The 13,616-nt window shown below is 47.7% G+C and overlaps 1 protein-coding gene across 5 annotated transcripts in view; it reads right to left on the bottom strand.

Moving 5' to 3' along the window:
* The window catches only part of FBXL18 (F-box and leucine rich repeat protein 18), a 172,498-nt gene that overhangs the window by 136,126 nt on the left and 22,756 nt on the right, over window positions 1–13,616 (bottom strand). For all 5 annotated transcript variants that reach the window (XM_073558149.1, XM_073558150.1, XM_073558151.1 and 2 more), the window contains one exon: window positions 2,758–2,949. In XM_073558149.1, the coding sequence (XP_073414250.1) occupies window positions 2,758–2,949 (192 nt within the window). The remainder of the gene's footprint in view (window positions 1–2,757; window positions 2,950–13,616) is intronic.

Raw genomic sequence — 13,616 nt, 5'->3', positions numbered from 1 at the left:
ATTATGGCTGGTCCAGACAATCAGGGCAACTGTTACCAGCCACCTTTTGTGTCTACCTCTTTCCTCATAGACTGTAAGCTTGCGAGCAGGGCCCTCATTCCTCTTGGTATTTGTTATAATCTATGTGATTATTGTTATGCTGTAATGTCTATTGTCTGTACAAATACCCTCTGAAATGTAAAGTGCTGAGGAATATGTCGGCACTATAGGAATAAAATGTATTATTATTATTATTACTACATGTGTAGTGCAGATTTCAACTCCATGGGTATTTTCTAGAAACAAGCAGCAATGAATGTTGCCGAGTGAAAATTCCAAATTGCCGTTGTAGTGACCAGTACGCTATAGTGACCACTACGTTGCTGTCACCAATACGTTATGCCAAACCCATGCTTCTGGGTGCATGCGACGGAAAGTTAGGCGGGCTCTCATCGCTTCAGAAATGCTAAACATGTGTACGCTATATGTGGTTTAAGTACACTGTGGGGCTCAGAAGGGAGGGGGCATTTGGAATTGGAAGCCCAGAATTTACTGAATTTCTAGAGCCTTTGTACTACCAGTAACGTGGGAGGCACCTATATTTCCATTAATAGAGGACAGACCTAAGTGAGGGCCTGTTTATTTTGCGGATTGAGTTGAAGCTTTTAGTGTTAACATTTTACATAAGGTTTGGATCACATTTATCAGGTTCTCTACTCTGATCACTTACTTTGGGTTTTCCATCTAAATATCTGAGTGACGTGATTCAGATGAAACCCCCGAGTTATCGATTCACTATAATGAGGCAGCAGAGTTATTCTGGACTCCGTCTGGCCTCTGTTCAGCGGTGTCCTTTTCAGAAGTGCATAAAACTGTGGACGAAAACACTTTTATGCAATCCTAAAAAAGGGCACCGCCAGATCACAGGTCACGCGGCGTCCACAGTGGCTCCATCTGTCTCATTATAGGAAATCTTCTGTCATAGGTTCCGTCTGAATCACGTATTTTAGAGATTTACACGAAAATCCCAGTGCAAGCGCTCAGCGCAGGATAAATATGCACTGGGCCTTTCTGCGTTCTGCGATGAAAAAACAACAGGTGAAGAATTGGTTTTATTTTTTTACGTCGTTCCTCGTGCGGTATAAGTAATTAGGTGACTTTATTCTTCAGTTGGAGCAATTACAGTGATACCAGATTAATATCAGGTTTTTATGTTTGGTTGCTGTCACACACTTTTTATTGCAAAAACTAGTTTTTGCAGCAGCATATTTTGAGAGCAATAATTTTTTTCATATTTTGGCCCACAGAGTCATGTGAGGGCTTGTTTTTTGTAGGACGAGTTGACGTTTTTATCGATACCATTTCAGCGATTCAGGAATTTTTTAGGGGAGGTGGGGGGTTGATGCCATTCCGTGTGTGATAAAATTGATAGGGCAGTTTTATTCTTCGGGTCAGTACCATTATAGCGATGCCTCATTTATATTGTTTTTTTATGTTTTGGTGCTTTTACACAATAAAGACTATTTTATAGAAAAAATCATTATTGTCGAATCGCTTTACTCTGAGAGATATGACTTATTTTTCCGCTCATAAGCCTCCAAACACCTCTGTTTTTTTGCAGGACAAGATGATTTTTTCAGCTGTACCATGTTTATTTATATTGGTCTTTTTGATAGGGTTTTATTCCACTTTATTTGGCGGTATGATAAAAAAAAGCAAAAAAATGCTTTATTTTTATTGTGTTCACTGAAGGGGATAACTAGTGGGATAGTTTTATAAGTCGGGTCGTTGTGAACGCAGTGGTACTAAATATGTGTACTTTTATCATTTATATTTTTTTTTCATATAAATTTAGATACAATGTCTTGATTTTTTTTATATTTGCTTATTTTTTTTAAATATTTTTACAGTTTAATTTTTATTTTTTTTTAAACATTTTTTTAATTTGTCCCAGTGTGAGACTATCATTTTTTGTAGGCTGATTGCTTCTATAACATGGAGATGCAGCAGCATCCCCATGCTATACAAACTGTCAGCCTTGCACTGACAGAAAGTTGCTGATCATGCACTGCGCATGATCAGCAACTTTCCTAGCTCTGGTGACCTGGATATTGTGTTTGGCAACGATCTGGACCCCGCGTCATGCCGTGTTGTCTCCGACCCAAAGGCAGAGGGGCTGTCAGCGCTCTGCCGGCTCCCGGAATGCTATGATAGCAGCATTTAGGGGGTTAAAGTGCCGGGTGTAAGCTGTCAGAATCAGCTTACACCCGGGGGGCGATCACCATCTCGTAATAATCCGACCCTGGTCAGATACGTTCCTGTGCCCTGGGCCTATTATTACGACAAACATTAAAAAGGGTTAAAGATTCATTCTCTGAGCTCAGTTTGTTTACTTAAATATCCATTTATGTCATGCCTCTAATTGTTTGTGCATATATTTGTTTCTTCAAAAACTTTGGTATGCCATGTCTGAGTCTGAGGAAGAGACCTAAGTAGTCTCAAAAGTTTGCTTTGTAAGATCATTTAATTTTATTTTTGTCAGCCATTAAAATGAATAATAACTACAATGCTATCTTGTTTTTCCCACTGAGTGCACTTTTTTTTTTCCCACATCAGATAAATCGATATCACCACCAAAAAGACTAATGCAAGTCAGATCCAGCACAGGAATGAAAATTGGATAGGTTTTATTTCCTGCATACATACAAGTACCGTACTGTGTGATGTGACTATCCTATGCATTCTCCATTCAGATTTTAGAAATTGAAAAGCACCTACCTGATACTGCTTATGGAGAACCACACTGTTGATCAGGCTCTTGTCAAGACATAAAGCTCCAAATTTATGACACGTATTCTTCACATTAAGTATCAGATCTGTGCGTGGAATGTAGCTTAAAATTTGCAGCAGGATTTCATCTGACAGATCGGTTGGATTAATGCAACTTTCCATTTTTTCATAGCTCCCAACCTAAAAAAAAGAACACATATTACTCATTACTCAAACCCTCTCCCCTCTGTTTTATTTTATTTCTTAAAAAAGCAAAACATGCTATAAGAAAAAGATCCTAAAAAAATTTACTTTACCAATCTCCACCTTTTCTCTTGTAACCCTTTCCATGTCATCTGCAGATCTCGTATCGGTGGTGGTGGTGGTGGGGGGGGAATACACTCTAAGCCTTTTATTCATGTAGCATAAGGGTACTTTGAGTTAAAAATCATCCCCCTCATAGCCGTCCCCTACTTCTTACTTGCATTCTAAATTTAAATTAGTAAGAAACGGGATTGTCACGTACCCGCTTCTCAGCGCGTGACTTGGGGTTGCACTTGCAAGGTTTAATATATAGCCTCTCACTCAATCCAGCATTCAACCTCTGTCCTATGCTGCACTGGGAACATAAATCACACCCCGACACAGACCACGCTTCACACACACTGCCACCACTCACCAAAGATATGAGCGAGGAGTCTCGGAACTACTATTACTACTGTCTGCCTATCACTAGGATCACACACTCTTGAGGTTATGGATCCTTTTAGAGTATACAGGGTTCAAATTTAAAGTTCTAAGCTTTAATAGAAAAGGTGCAGTGCTTACAATAAAAGGATATAAAAACATGGAAATAAAAAAGTGACATACAGATAAGCAAAGCAGTTATAAAATAAAAGGGAGAAACTTAATAGAAATCTCTTTTCTGGTATTCTGTTTTCTTGGGGGGGGGGGATATGAAATGGATCACATCAGTTTGTCTGCCCTCAATCTGCGAATGCCTTTTTTTGTGAAGGGCCTAATTTATAGGTTTAGTCTGAAGATCAGATTTCTAGACCAGCCCTTCATGTTAATATTCTAATCCCTGGTTTGTGACTGGACCATGGCTACTTTACCAATGAATACATTATTTTGTATAAACACTCTTTGTCTTAACCTGTATTTCCCATAGTATATAGAAAGTGTCAGGCTGCACTAGGTCCCATTAGGCATCTTCCTTCAAAGACATCAGAGGCGTGAAATGGTTCCAATTATGTGTATTCTCAGGAAGGCACCCTGGGGTCTGAGACCTTTGAGAAGAGCTGCAGCCTAAGAACAGGTGATAATTTACTGCCAGCCATACATTGCCTACAAATACATATTTCCACTACAGGGATCAATTCAAAGTAATATAAATACTGGTCTCAAATGTCGATATTCAGGAGCTCTTGTCAAGGAGGAAGTCGGAAGGCAAGGGAGCAGAGTGATCCTGATGTCAGAAGATAAGCACACCCCTTTAATAAAAACAAGAAAACTTATAATTTCTTACTCCGGCGTCTCGCACGCCTTCTCAGCGTCGCCCTACTGACTGAGCTCACCTCTCTGCTTCCCCAACAGCAGTTTTACAGGCAGAATGATCAGGCAGCTCCTTCCACCACTCCTTGCCTGATCATTCTCAGTTCCCTGTCTCTGGATGCTGTGGGTGCATATTTGTTTTGTCTCTCCCATTGTCGACCCAGATTGCATATCCGTACAGTCAGATCTCTCCGGTCTTGAACTCAGCTTCATACTCTGATCCTGAGCTGCCCCTAAATTATCTGACCATATCTTTGACTTTGTAATCCTTTACCTCATACCAGTGTCTGGCCCTTACAGCCAGATGTTGCAGACCCGGGGACTGCCCAGGAATGGTACATGGTGCCTGCCTGTAGCAAAGTCTATCCTCACCATTAGATTCTCTAGTGAATACCAGGTAGTCACTTAGTTACACCCCTCCAGAGTAACTTCAGCCTGTAGCACTGTGGATCCACATCCACCAGCATTACATGAATTTTGTTATTCCTTTATGTAACGTGGTTATCTGGCCATACGAGAGATGTCATTACTATGAAATCACTGGCAGTCTGACAAGTCACCTCCACTTATCAGATGAAAACAACAACTCAGGCGGTAGCTGGAAGTAAACACAGGGAAATGGAGCTGCAGAGTACAGCTCCATTCAGTGTATAGCCACCAATGCCAGATTTAAATTGAAGAGGAGATATTCTGCAGTACCTGACAACTGTTTTATATATAATGTAGCTGTGCTCTGCAACTCCACACCGATTGCCATTTTCTCTGTCAGCTAGATATAAACAGTTGATCAGTGGGAATGGTGGACCTCCTTTTGATACGCCTACGGATTGTCATCAAAAAAGTTGTGACAATTCCTTTAACAGGTGTGATGAAGGGGTTAACTGCTCCTACCCCCCCAGGGCCTGTAAGCATATTGAACAAAGCAGAATTTAGGGCTCCAATGTTGAATAGCAAGGCCTTTTAGTATGATAATGAGATAAGGCCCAAAACAGAACTTCAAAGCTCAGTAGGAGCCACGCCAGCATGGAGCAGGAAGGGGCCTGGGGGCTTCAATTAGAATATACCTGTCAGCTAGACACAGAAATACACATCCATTGTCTCTCCCAGCCGCTCTGACTCCATCCTAGGATCATGGATTATGAGCACATCTTTCGAGTTATGGACTTATGAAAAATATCCGAGTGACCCTGAGGAAATCGCGCATCTGGCAGTGCGACTCCTGAGGCGGTGAGGGTTCTGGGACCTGAGATACATAGACTGGCCCTCCACAGCGACCCAATGGGGCCATGTTTGCTCTCCACACGACAGGCAAAACAAACCGCATTCACTGGTACCTCATGTCCTGATCCGATCATGCTGTTGAAAGTTACCCCCTTTCTTAGATATTGGGAATAAGTTCCGCAGGGAGCTAAAGGGTGGAGATTATTAGCCCACCCTCCGACACAGGGGGAGGGACCTAGCGTGCTTAAGAACTAGCAGCCCATGGCAGAGAGTGTCACTCTCACAGAAGAACCAGACGATGATGATCTAAGAAGGAACTGGGGACAGATCTGTCAAGGGGAGCAGCGGCCCATGATTTGGGGGTCTGTCCGGCAACTAAGATTCTTGTACCTGTGGACTGCAGAGCTCCCGACACCCACATGCAACCTACAATCTGGTAAATTGACCACCAGCTTAATATCTCTAAGTCTGCAATTTCTGTAATTATCTAGTGCGCCCTTAAGGCAATTAAACCATAAAATTAATCCTGGGCTGATGCTTTTACTCTGATTACGAATCCTAGAATACCCAGCGGGTAACAGGACATCCTCCCTGGCGGCCATTTGCTCTAGGAGCAGTTCCCTTACTGACCTGAGACAAAGGGGGCGCCAGAGAGCTGTGCCTGTGTAGTTACGTCACATTGGTGACGTGGGAGGAATGGGTGCTGTTCCTCCACATTGGTGGCAGCGGTGGGATCAGAGTAATAGTGTGCGTGGGACCCCTACTCCCAGACACTAGAGACTACCAGCGGTAACTTTCACTGCTGGGGTCTTTAGGTCAGCCCAGCACTAGACGGTCAGAGTGCAAATATAATAAGTTGTGTGCGAGGTCAGGGTTGCAGCTGTGTCAGTAACCAGAGGTTCCCAAGATGGCGGAAGGCACCAGGAGTAAGGCAAAGGGGGAGGCTAATGCTAGGGTCTATGAGGAGGTGGTGGAGAACAATGCCATTGAAGGCGAGGGGGAGCTCAGCCAGGGCTCCCCAAGGAGCCAGACCCCCGTGCTCAGTCCCGCAGTGGACTGTCCACCACCTGCTCGCCCCAGCCTGTCCAGATCGGAGGCTATTTTCTAAGCGGCTATGCCACAGCTTGAGGCTGGTAACGACGCCGCCCATGACAGACTCCTGGTGGCGGCAGAGAAAGCAGCGGAGCGTGAGCATGCCGAACAGGTGCTGCAGGACGCCGTGAAACTGCGGGGCGCCGGCACCGACTCGAGATGGCTTAGCACGGGCTCCCGCTGGACGCTCCAGCCCCACTGGGGACCAAGGCTTCCAAGGTCCGGGCGGAGGACTTCCACCTGCTTGAAAAGGATGGAGACCTGGATTCCTTTCTGCTGGCCTTGGAGAGAACCTGCCTCCAACACCATCTGGCCCTGGATCAGTGGGCAAGGTACCTGACCCCGTTTAAGGGGTAAGTTCCTTGGAAGTTTTGGGGGACTTACCTGCCGGGGAGGAGCAGGACTACAACAGCATCAAGCGGGCCCAGATCCAGCACTACAACCTCACCCCGGAGTCGTACCACACGAAGTTCCGGAGCCTGCAGCGGGGATCAAAGGACACCTGGATCGACCACATGCGGGCACTGCTGAGAGCTGCAGAGCACTGGACCTCGGGTCTAGAGCTCACCACCCGCCAGGAGGTCCAGGAACTGTTCGATATGTAGCAGTTCTTGTGGAACCGCCCAGAGGACCTCCAGCAGTTGCTCCGTGACCGGAAACTAAAGGGGGCTTCTGCTACAGCCGCCCTGGCAGACGAGTATGCCAACAACAGGGCGTCCGAGCCAAAGAAGCCTGCCAGCAGCACCTGGAGAGGTGGTAAGCCCAATCCTGCCCCTGTCCCCCGAGCCCCCAGAGTGCAAGGGGTGTACTCCCCTGCTGCCCTCTCCAGGCCAGGAGCAGAACCCAGACGTTGTCATCATTGCAACCAGCCGGGACACTTTAAGGCTGCGTGTCCCCAGCGCCAGAAGGCCCCATCCCTGTCCCAGAAGCCGTCCACTGTTTTGTGTGTGGGAGGGGGTGTGGTGGGAGGTGCCTGGACAATTACCAACCCGTCATCATCGGCCGCTCAGCGGTCATGGGACTGCGGGACACAGGTGCTGAAAGAACCCTGGTACATCCTGAGGTGGTGTCCCCTCAAGACTTTGTGCCTGGGAAAACCCTTTCCATCTCTGGAATTGGAGGTGTTGAACCGGTGCTGCCCGTCGCCAAGGTGTTTTTGGACTGGGGCGCCGGGAGGGGAATGCGGGAGGTGGGAGTAACGCCAAATATTCCTGCCAATATGTTGCTTGGGACCGATTTGGGGCGGCTAGTGTCTAAGTATGTGGTCACTGAACCCCCAAGTCCGGCTCCCCAAGAATGTCATGACTCTACTTTGACTGCTAATGTTAATGTGTTGAATGTGCCTCCAACAGTGGAGGAGGGAGTGAAACCTGATGGCAAGCCATGCACTGACACTACACACACAGGGCTCACAGTGAGGACAGGTGAGAAGACTGCAGGGGAGAGCTCAGAGGTGGAGGGAGGGGCTGCTATGGGCAGTGTAGGGCCCCTTAGTGAATCCAGCCTGCTGAGCCTAGGGCCTCTGCAGAAAGAGGAACAGGCCATGGAGTGTCCCGGGAGAGGAGCCACCAGGTAAGACCCCAGGGCAGGAGTTCCCCGCATCCGGGATGTCAGGCCGCCAGGGAAGTCTGCCTGACCCGGCGACTTGGTCGGGGGCGAGGGGAAGCAGGCGCTACCTGTCGTCTCAGCCGCTGTTACCAGGAGTAGGAGCGCCGGAGCCCAAGGAGCCTCGCAGAGGTCCGACAGTTTCCCCCTCTCCGACCAAGTGGCTGCCGAGTCAGACAGCGGCCAGGAGACAGATCCCGGGGAGCTGACAGAGGATGTGGCAGTTTCGTCAATTCTTGCCACATCGAGTCAGGGATTTCAGGCAGCGTTGGAAGCTGACGCTAGCCTGAAAGCTCTCAATGAGCAGGCGGCACAGCCTCCCCTGGAGTCCGACCGCGAGCGAGTGGCCTGGGACCAGGGACGGCTGTACCGGGTAACGGTCCAGCAGGGTTCACTGGAGGCGTGGCCCAGGGACCGACAGTTAGTGGTACCCTATCCGTTCAGGGTAGAATTGTTGCGGATCGCACACGAGATTCCCTTGGCCGGACACCTAGGGATCACTAAAACCAGGGCCAGGCTAGCTTAGCATTTCTACTGGCCGGGAATGAAGACCGAGGTGATTGCCTACTGCCGTTCGTGTGACACCTGTCAGAGGGTGGGGAAGGCGGGGCGGCGGCCCAAAGCCCCATTGGTAACTCTGCCCGTCATCAAAGAGCCTTTCTCAAGGGTGGCTGTGGATCTCATTGGACCTCTGTCCACTCCCAGCCACTCCAGGAAATGCTTCATACTAACGGTAGTGGACTATGCCACCCGGTACCCGGAGGCGGTAGCTTTGTCGTCCATTCGGGCTGAAAAAGTGGCCACTGCCTTACTGGAGATTTTCTCCAGAGTGGGGTTTCCTCAGGAAATGCTTACTGACCGAGGGGCCCAGTTCATGTCGCAGCTGATGGAGTCTCTCTGTAAGCAGGTACAGGTGCAACATCTGGTAGCCAACCCGTACCACCCAAAGACCAATGGCCTGTATGAGAGGTTCAATGGCACCTTAAAGCAGATGCTGAAGTTGTTAGTCGACACCCACGGGAGAGACTGGGAGCGGTATTTCCCACACCTGCTGTTTGCCTACCGGGAGGTCCCACAGGCCTCAACAGGGTTCTTCCCCTTTGAGCTCCTGTACAGGCGAAGTGTACGGGGGCCCATTGCTCTGGTGAAGGAAGCATGGGAAGGGGATTTGGCCACCCCTGGAGTGTCGGTCATTGAGTATGTTGTGCGCTTCCGGGACAGAATGATGGCCTTGACAAGGCTGGTGCATGACAATATGGCCCAAGCCCAGGCTGACCAGAAGCGGTGGTACGACCAGAATGCTTGTGAGCGGACCTACCAGGTGGGTCAAAAGGTGTGGGTACTGGTCCCCGTATCTCAAAACAAGCTTCAGGCAGCCTGGGAGGGTCCATACCTTGTGCACCAGCGGCTCAACGCAGTCACCTATCTGGTCACCCTAGACCACGCCCGTGGGAGGAAGGCCTTCCACGTGAACATGATGAAGGCCTATCATGAGCGGGAGGCTTGTGCCCACCCAGTGTGCAACCTAACCGAGGAAGGAGAGGTAGAAACCCTCCTGGATCTGCTCACCCAAGCCAAGGCGGGTGGATCCATCGAGGATGTGGGGGTTGACCACCAGCTCTCGGAGGACCAACGGTCCCAGCTGGGGGTCACCCTACACCCCTTTCGGGAGCTGTTCAGCAGCCTGCCCGGAAGGACTGAGACAGCCGTCCATGACGTGGACACCGGCAATCACCCCCCGATCCGGCGTTCAGCGTATCGGGTCTCTCTAGAGGTGCAGCAGCACATGCGCCAAGAGATAGACGAGATGCTGAAGCTGGGGTGATCCAAGTGTCCAACAGCGCGTGGGCTTCGCCTGTAGTCCTCGTCCCTAAAAAGGACCGAACTACACGGTTCTGCGTGGACTACCGGGGGCTCAACGCTGTGACGGTCACCGATGCGTACCCAATGCCGCGCATCGATGACCTGCTCGATCAGTTGGCCGGGGGCCAAGTACCTGACCATCATGGATCTGAGCAGGGGGTATTGGCAGATTCCCCTGACCCCTGGGGCACGGGAACGCTCTGCCTTTATCACCCCATTCGGACTGTATGAGTCCACGGTGATGCCATTCGGCATGAAGAATGCCCCTGCCACTTTTCAGAGGATGGTCAATACGCGGCTCGAGGGACTGGAAGGGTATGCGACTGCGTACCTAGACGACATCGCCATCTTCAGTCCCACCAGGGAGGATCACCTAGAGCACCTGGCACAGGTGCTTGGGCGGATCTAGCGAGCAGTGTTGTGAGCTCATTTTCGGGTTTGCCTCTGGCTTCTGACGAGGGTTATGGAGCTGGCTGTGCTGACAGAGGAGTAGTAAGTTCTCTATCTGGACTCCCTCTGTTGGTGAAGGGAGGTAATGAAGCTGATCTAAATTGCAGAGACCGGCCACCTGAGGAAGAGGACTGCGATTGGACATCAGGAGTTTCTGATTGGATTTAAGGCAGCCAACTCCCTAGTTTTTTGCTGGGGATTTTTCCTGACTGTGGCTTCTGGTTTCCAGTTTGGTTACTGCCTTCCTAAAGCTAAGTTTTCTCTGCTATTGTTCATATGAGTTTTTATCTGGTTTACTTAGTTTTTGTGTTCAGCCAGCCCTGGCTGGGACTGGGCTGAAACCCCATTTTGTCTCTGATCAGTTGATCTCTTTTGCTCTGTCTTCAGAATATACCTGAGTGCTGATATAGTGATTCAGGGCCTTTTGCTATCAGACGTGTTAGACATTCTTTTTGGTAGGGATTTTTGCGTGATTGCAGACAGCAGCTTTTCTTTCCTGTCCTTTCTAGTTAGCGAGGGCCCCATCGTTTGCTCAGCCTATCTTTCTGTGTCTGTGTTTTCATCTTGTTTCACCGACAATACATGTTGGGGGCTGTCTATTGCTTTGGGGTCTGCTCTGGGGCAATTTAGATTTTCCCTTTCTTTCGGCTTATTTAGCTCTCCGGCTGTGACGAGGCGTCTAGGACCACCGTAGGCACGCTCCACGGCTACTGCTAGTTGTTGTGGATAAGATCAGGGGTCTGCAATCCGCTAGTTACCAACCTCTCCGGTTTTCTGGGCTTAACTTGCTTTTTGTTTTTTCCTCCTCGGTGACTGATTCATAACAGGTAACGCTGATGGGTTGTCCCGGCAAGGAGATGGTGCGGAAGGGCGTATGGGGGAACACATGAATGTGATACCCCCTAGCGCCCTCTAAAGCAGGGAGGTGTGATGAAGGGGTTAACTGCTCCTACCCCCCCAGGGCCTATAAGCATATTGAACAAGGCAGGATTTAGGGCTCCAATGTTGAATAGCAAGGCCTTTTAGTATGATAATGAGATAAGGCCCAAAACAGAACTTCAAAGCTCAGTAGGAGCCACGCCAGCATGGGGCAGGAAGGGGCCTGGGGGCTTCAATTAGAATATACCTGTCAGCTAGACACAGAAATACACATCCATTGTCTCTCCCAGCCGCCCTGACTCCATCCTAGGATCATGGATTATGAGCACATCTTTCGAGTTATGGACTTATGAAAAATATTCGAGTGACCCTGAGGAAATCGCGCATCTGGCAGTGCGACTCCTGAGGCGGTGAGGGTTCTAGGACCTGAGATACATAGATTGGCCCTCCACAGCGACCCAATGGGGCCATGTTTGCTCTCCACACGACAGGCAAAACAAACCGCATTCACTGGTACCTCTCATGTCCTGATCCGATCATGCTGTTGAAAGTTAACCCCTTTCTTAGATGTTGGGAATAAGTTCCGCAGGGAGCTAAAGGGTGGAGATTATTAGTCCACCCTCTGACACAGGGGGAGGGACCTAGCGTGCTTAAGAACTAGCAGCCCATGGCAGTGTGTGTCACTCTCACAGAAGAACCAGACGATGATGATCTAAGAAGGAACTGGGGACAGATCTGCCAAGGGGAGCAGCGGCCCATGCTTTGGGGTCTGTCCAACAACTAAGATTCTTGTACCTGTGGACTGCAGGGCTCCTGGCACCCACATGCAACCTACAATCTGGTAAATTGACCTCCAGCTTAATATCTCTAAGTCTTGTACCCTTATTGTTATATTTTACTCTGACTGCAAATCCATTGTAATTCCATTGTATAGCTTACTGTATATTTCTGTAATTATCTAGTGCGCCCTTAAGGCAATTAAACCATAAAATTAATCTTGGGCTGATGCTTTTACTCTGATTACGAATCTTAGAATACCCAGCGGGTAACAGGACATCCTCTCCGTCGGCCATTTGCTCTAGGTGCAGTTCCCTTACTGACCTGAGAGACAAAGGGGGCGCCGGAGAGCTGTGCCTGTGTAGTTACGTCACACTGGTGACGTGGGAGGAACGGGTCCTGTTCTTCCACAACAGGTTACAATTTGATAGGAATTGAATGTACTCCCATGAACTATTTTTTCTGGAGAAACTGCTTTCGGGTGGTTATATACATTGGCTATTGTTTGTTCTTCACTGGTCAACAAAAAAACATCAGCAAAAGCTAAATGTCTGTTTTATGGCATTTCAAGTGCAGATTGCAAAATATGCTTAGTTTTGCTCTATCACATAAAGTTTCTAAGATAGAAGTATTTTTGTTATTACGTTATTTCTGCATTTTCAATGTATGTGGGGGTTTTTTGATTTTGCATTTTCATTTTTAACTTTCTTTCCAGAGCCATAACTTTTTATTTTTTTCGTCAATATGGCCATGTGAGGGTTTGATTTTTGCGGGACTAGTTGTACTTTTGAACGACACCATTGGTTTTACCATGTCGTGTATTACAAAACGGGAAAAAATTCCAAGTGCGGTGAAACTGCATAAAAAGTGCAATCACACACTTGTTTTTTGCATGGCTTTTTTGGTAGGTTCACTAAATTCTAAAAGTGACCTGCCATTATGAATCTCCAGGTCATTACGAGTTCATAGACACCAAACACGTCTCGGTTTTTTTTTTTTTTTATCCAAGTGGTGAAAAAAAATTCCAAAGTTTGTTAAAAAGAAAAAAAATTGCGACATCTTCCGGGACCCGTAGCATCTCCATTTTTTGTGATCTGGGGTTGGGTGAGGGCTTACTTTTTGCGCACCGAGCTGACATTTTTAATTATATCACGTATGTGCAGATACGTTATTTTGATCGCCCGTTATTGCATTTTAATGCAATGTCGCGGCGACCCAAAAAAAACGTAATTCTGGTGTTTTTTTTCCTTGTTACGCCGTTTAGCGATCAGGTTAATCCTCTCTTTTTTTTTTTTTTTTTTATTGAGAGATCAGGCGATTCTGAACTCGACGATACCTAATATGTGAATGTGTGATTTTTTAAAATTGTTTTATTTTGAATGGGGCGAACCTTTTAAATTTTTTTAAAAAAAATTTCATATTTTTTA

Source organism: Dendrobates tinctorius, unplaced genomic scaffold, assembly GCF_039654945.1.
Source record: "Dendrobates tinctorius isolate UK_male_01 unplaced genomic scaffold, ASM3965494v1 ptg000254l, whole genome shotgun sequence".
Taxonomy (NCBI): Eukaryota; Metazoa; Chordata; class Amphibia; order Anura; family Dendrobatidae; genus Dendrobates; species Dendrobates tinctorius.
Note: the sequence above shows the minus strand (reverse complement) of the source record. Positions and strands in the feature narration are given on the sequence as shown.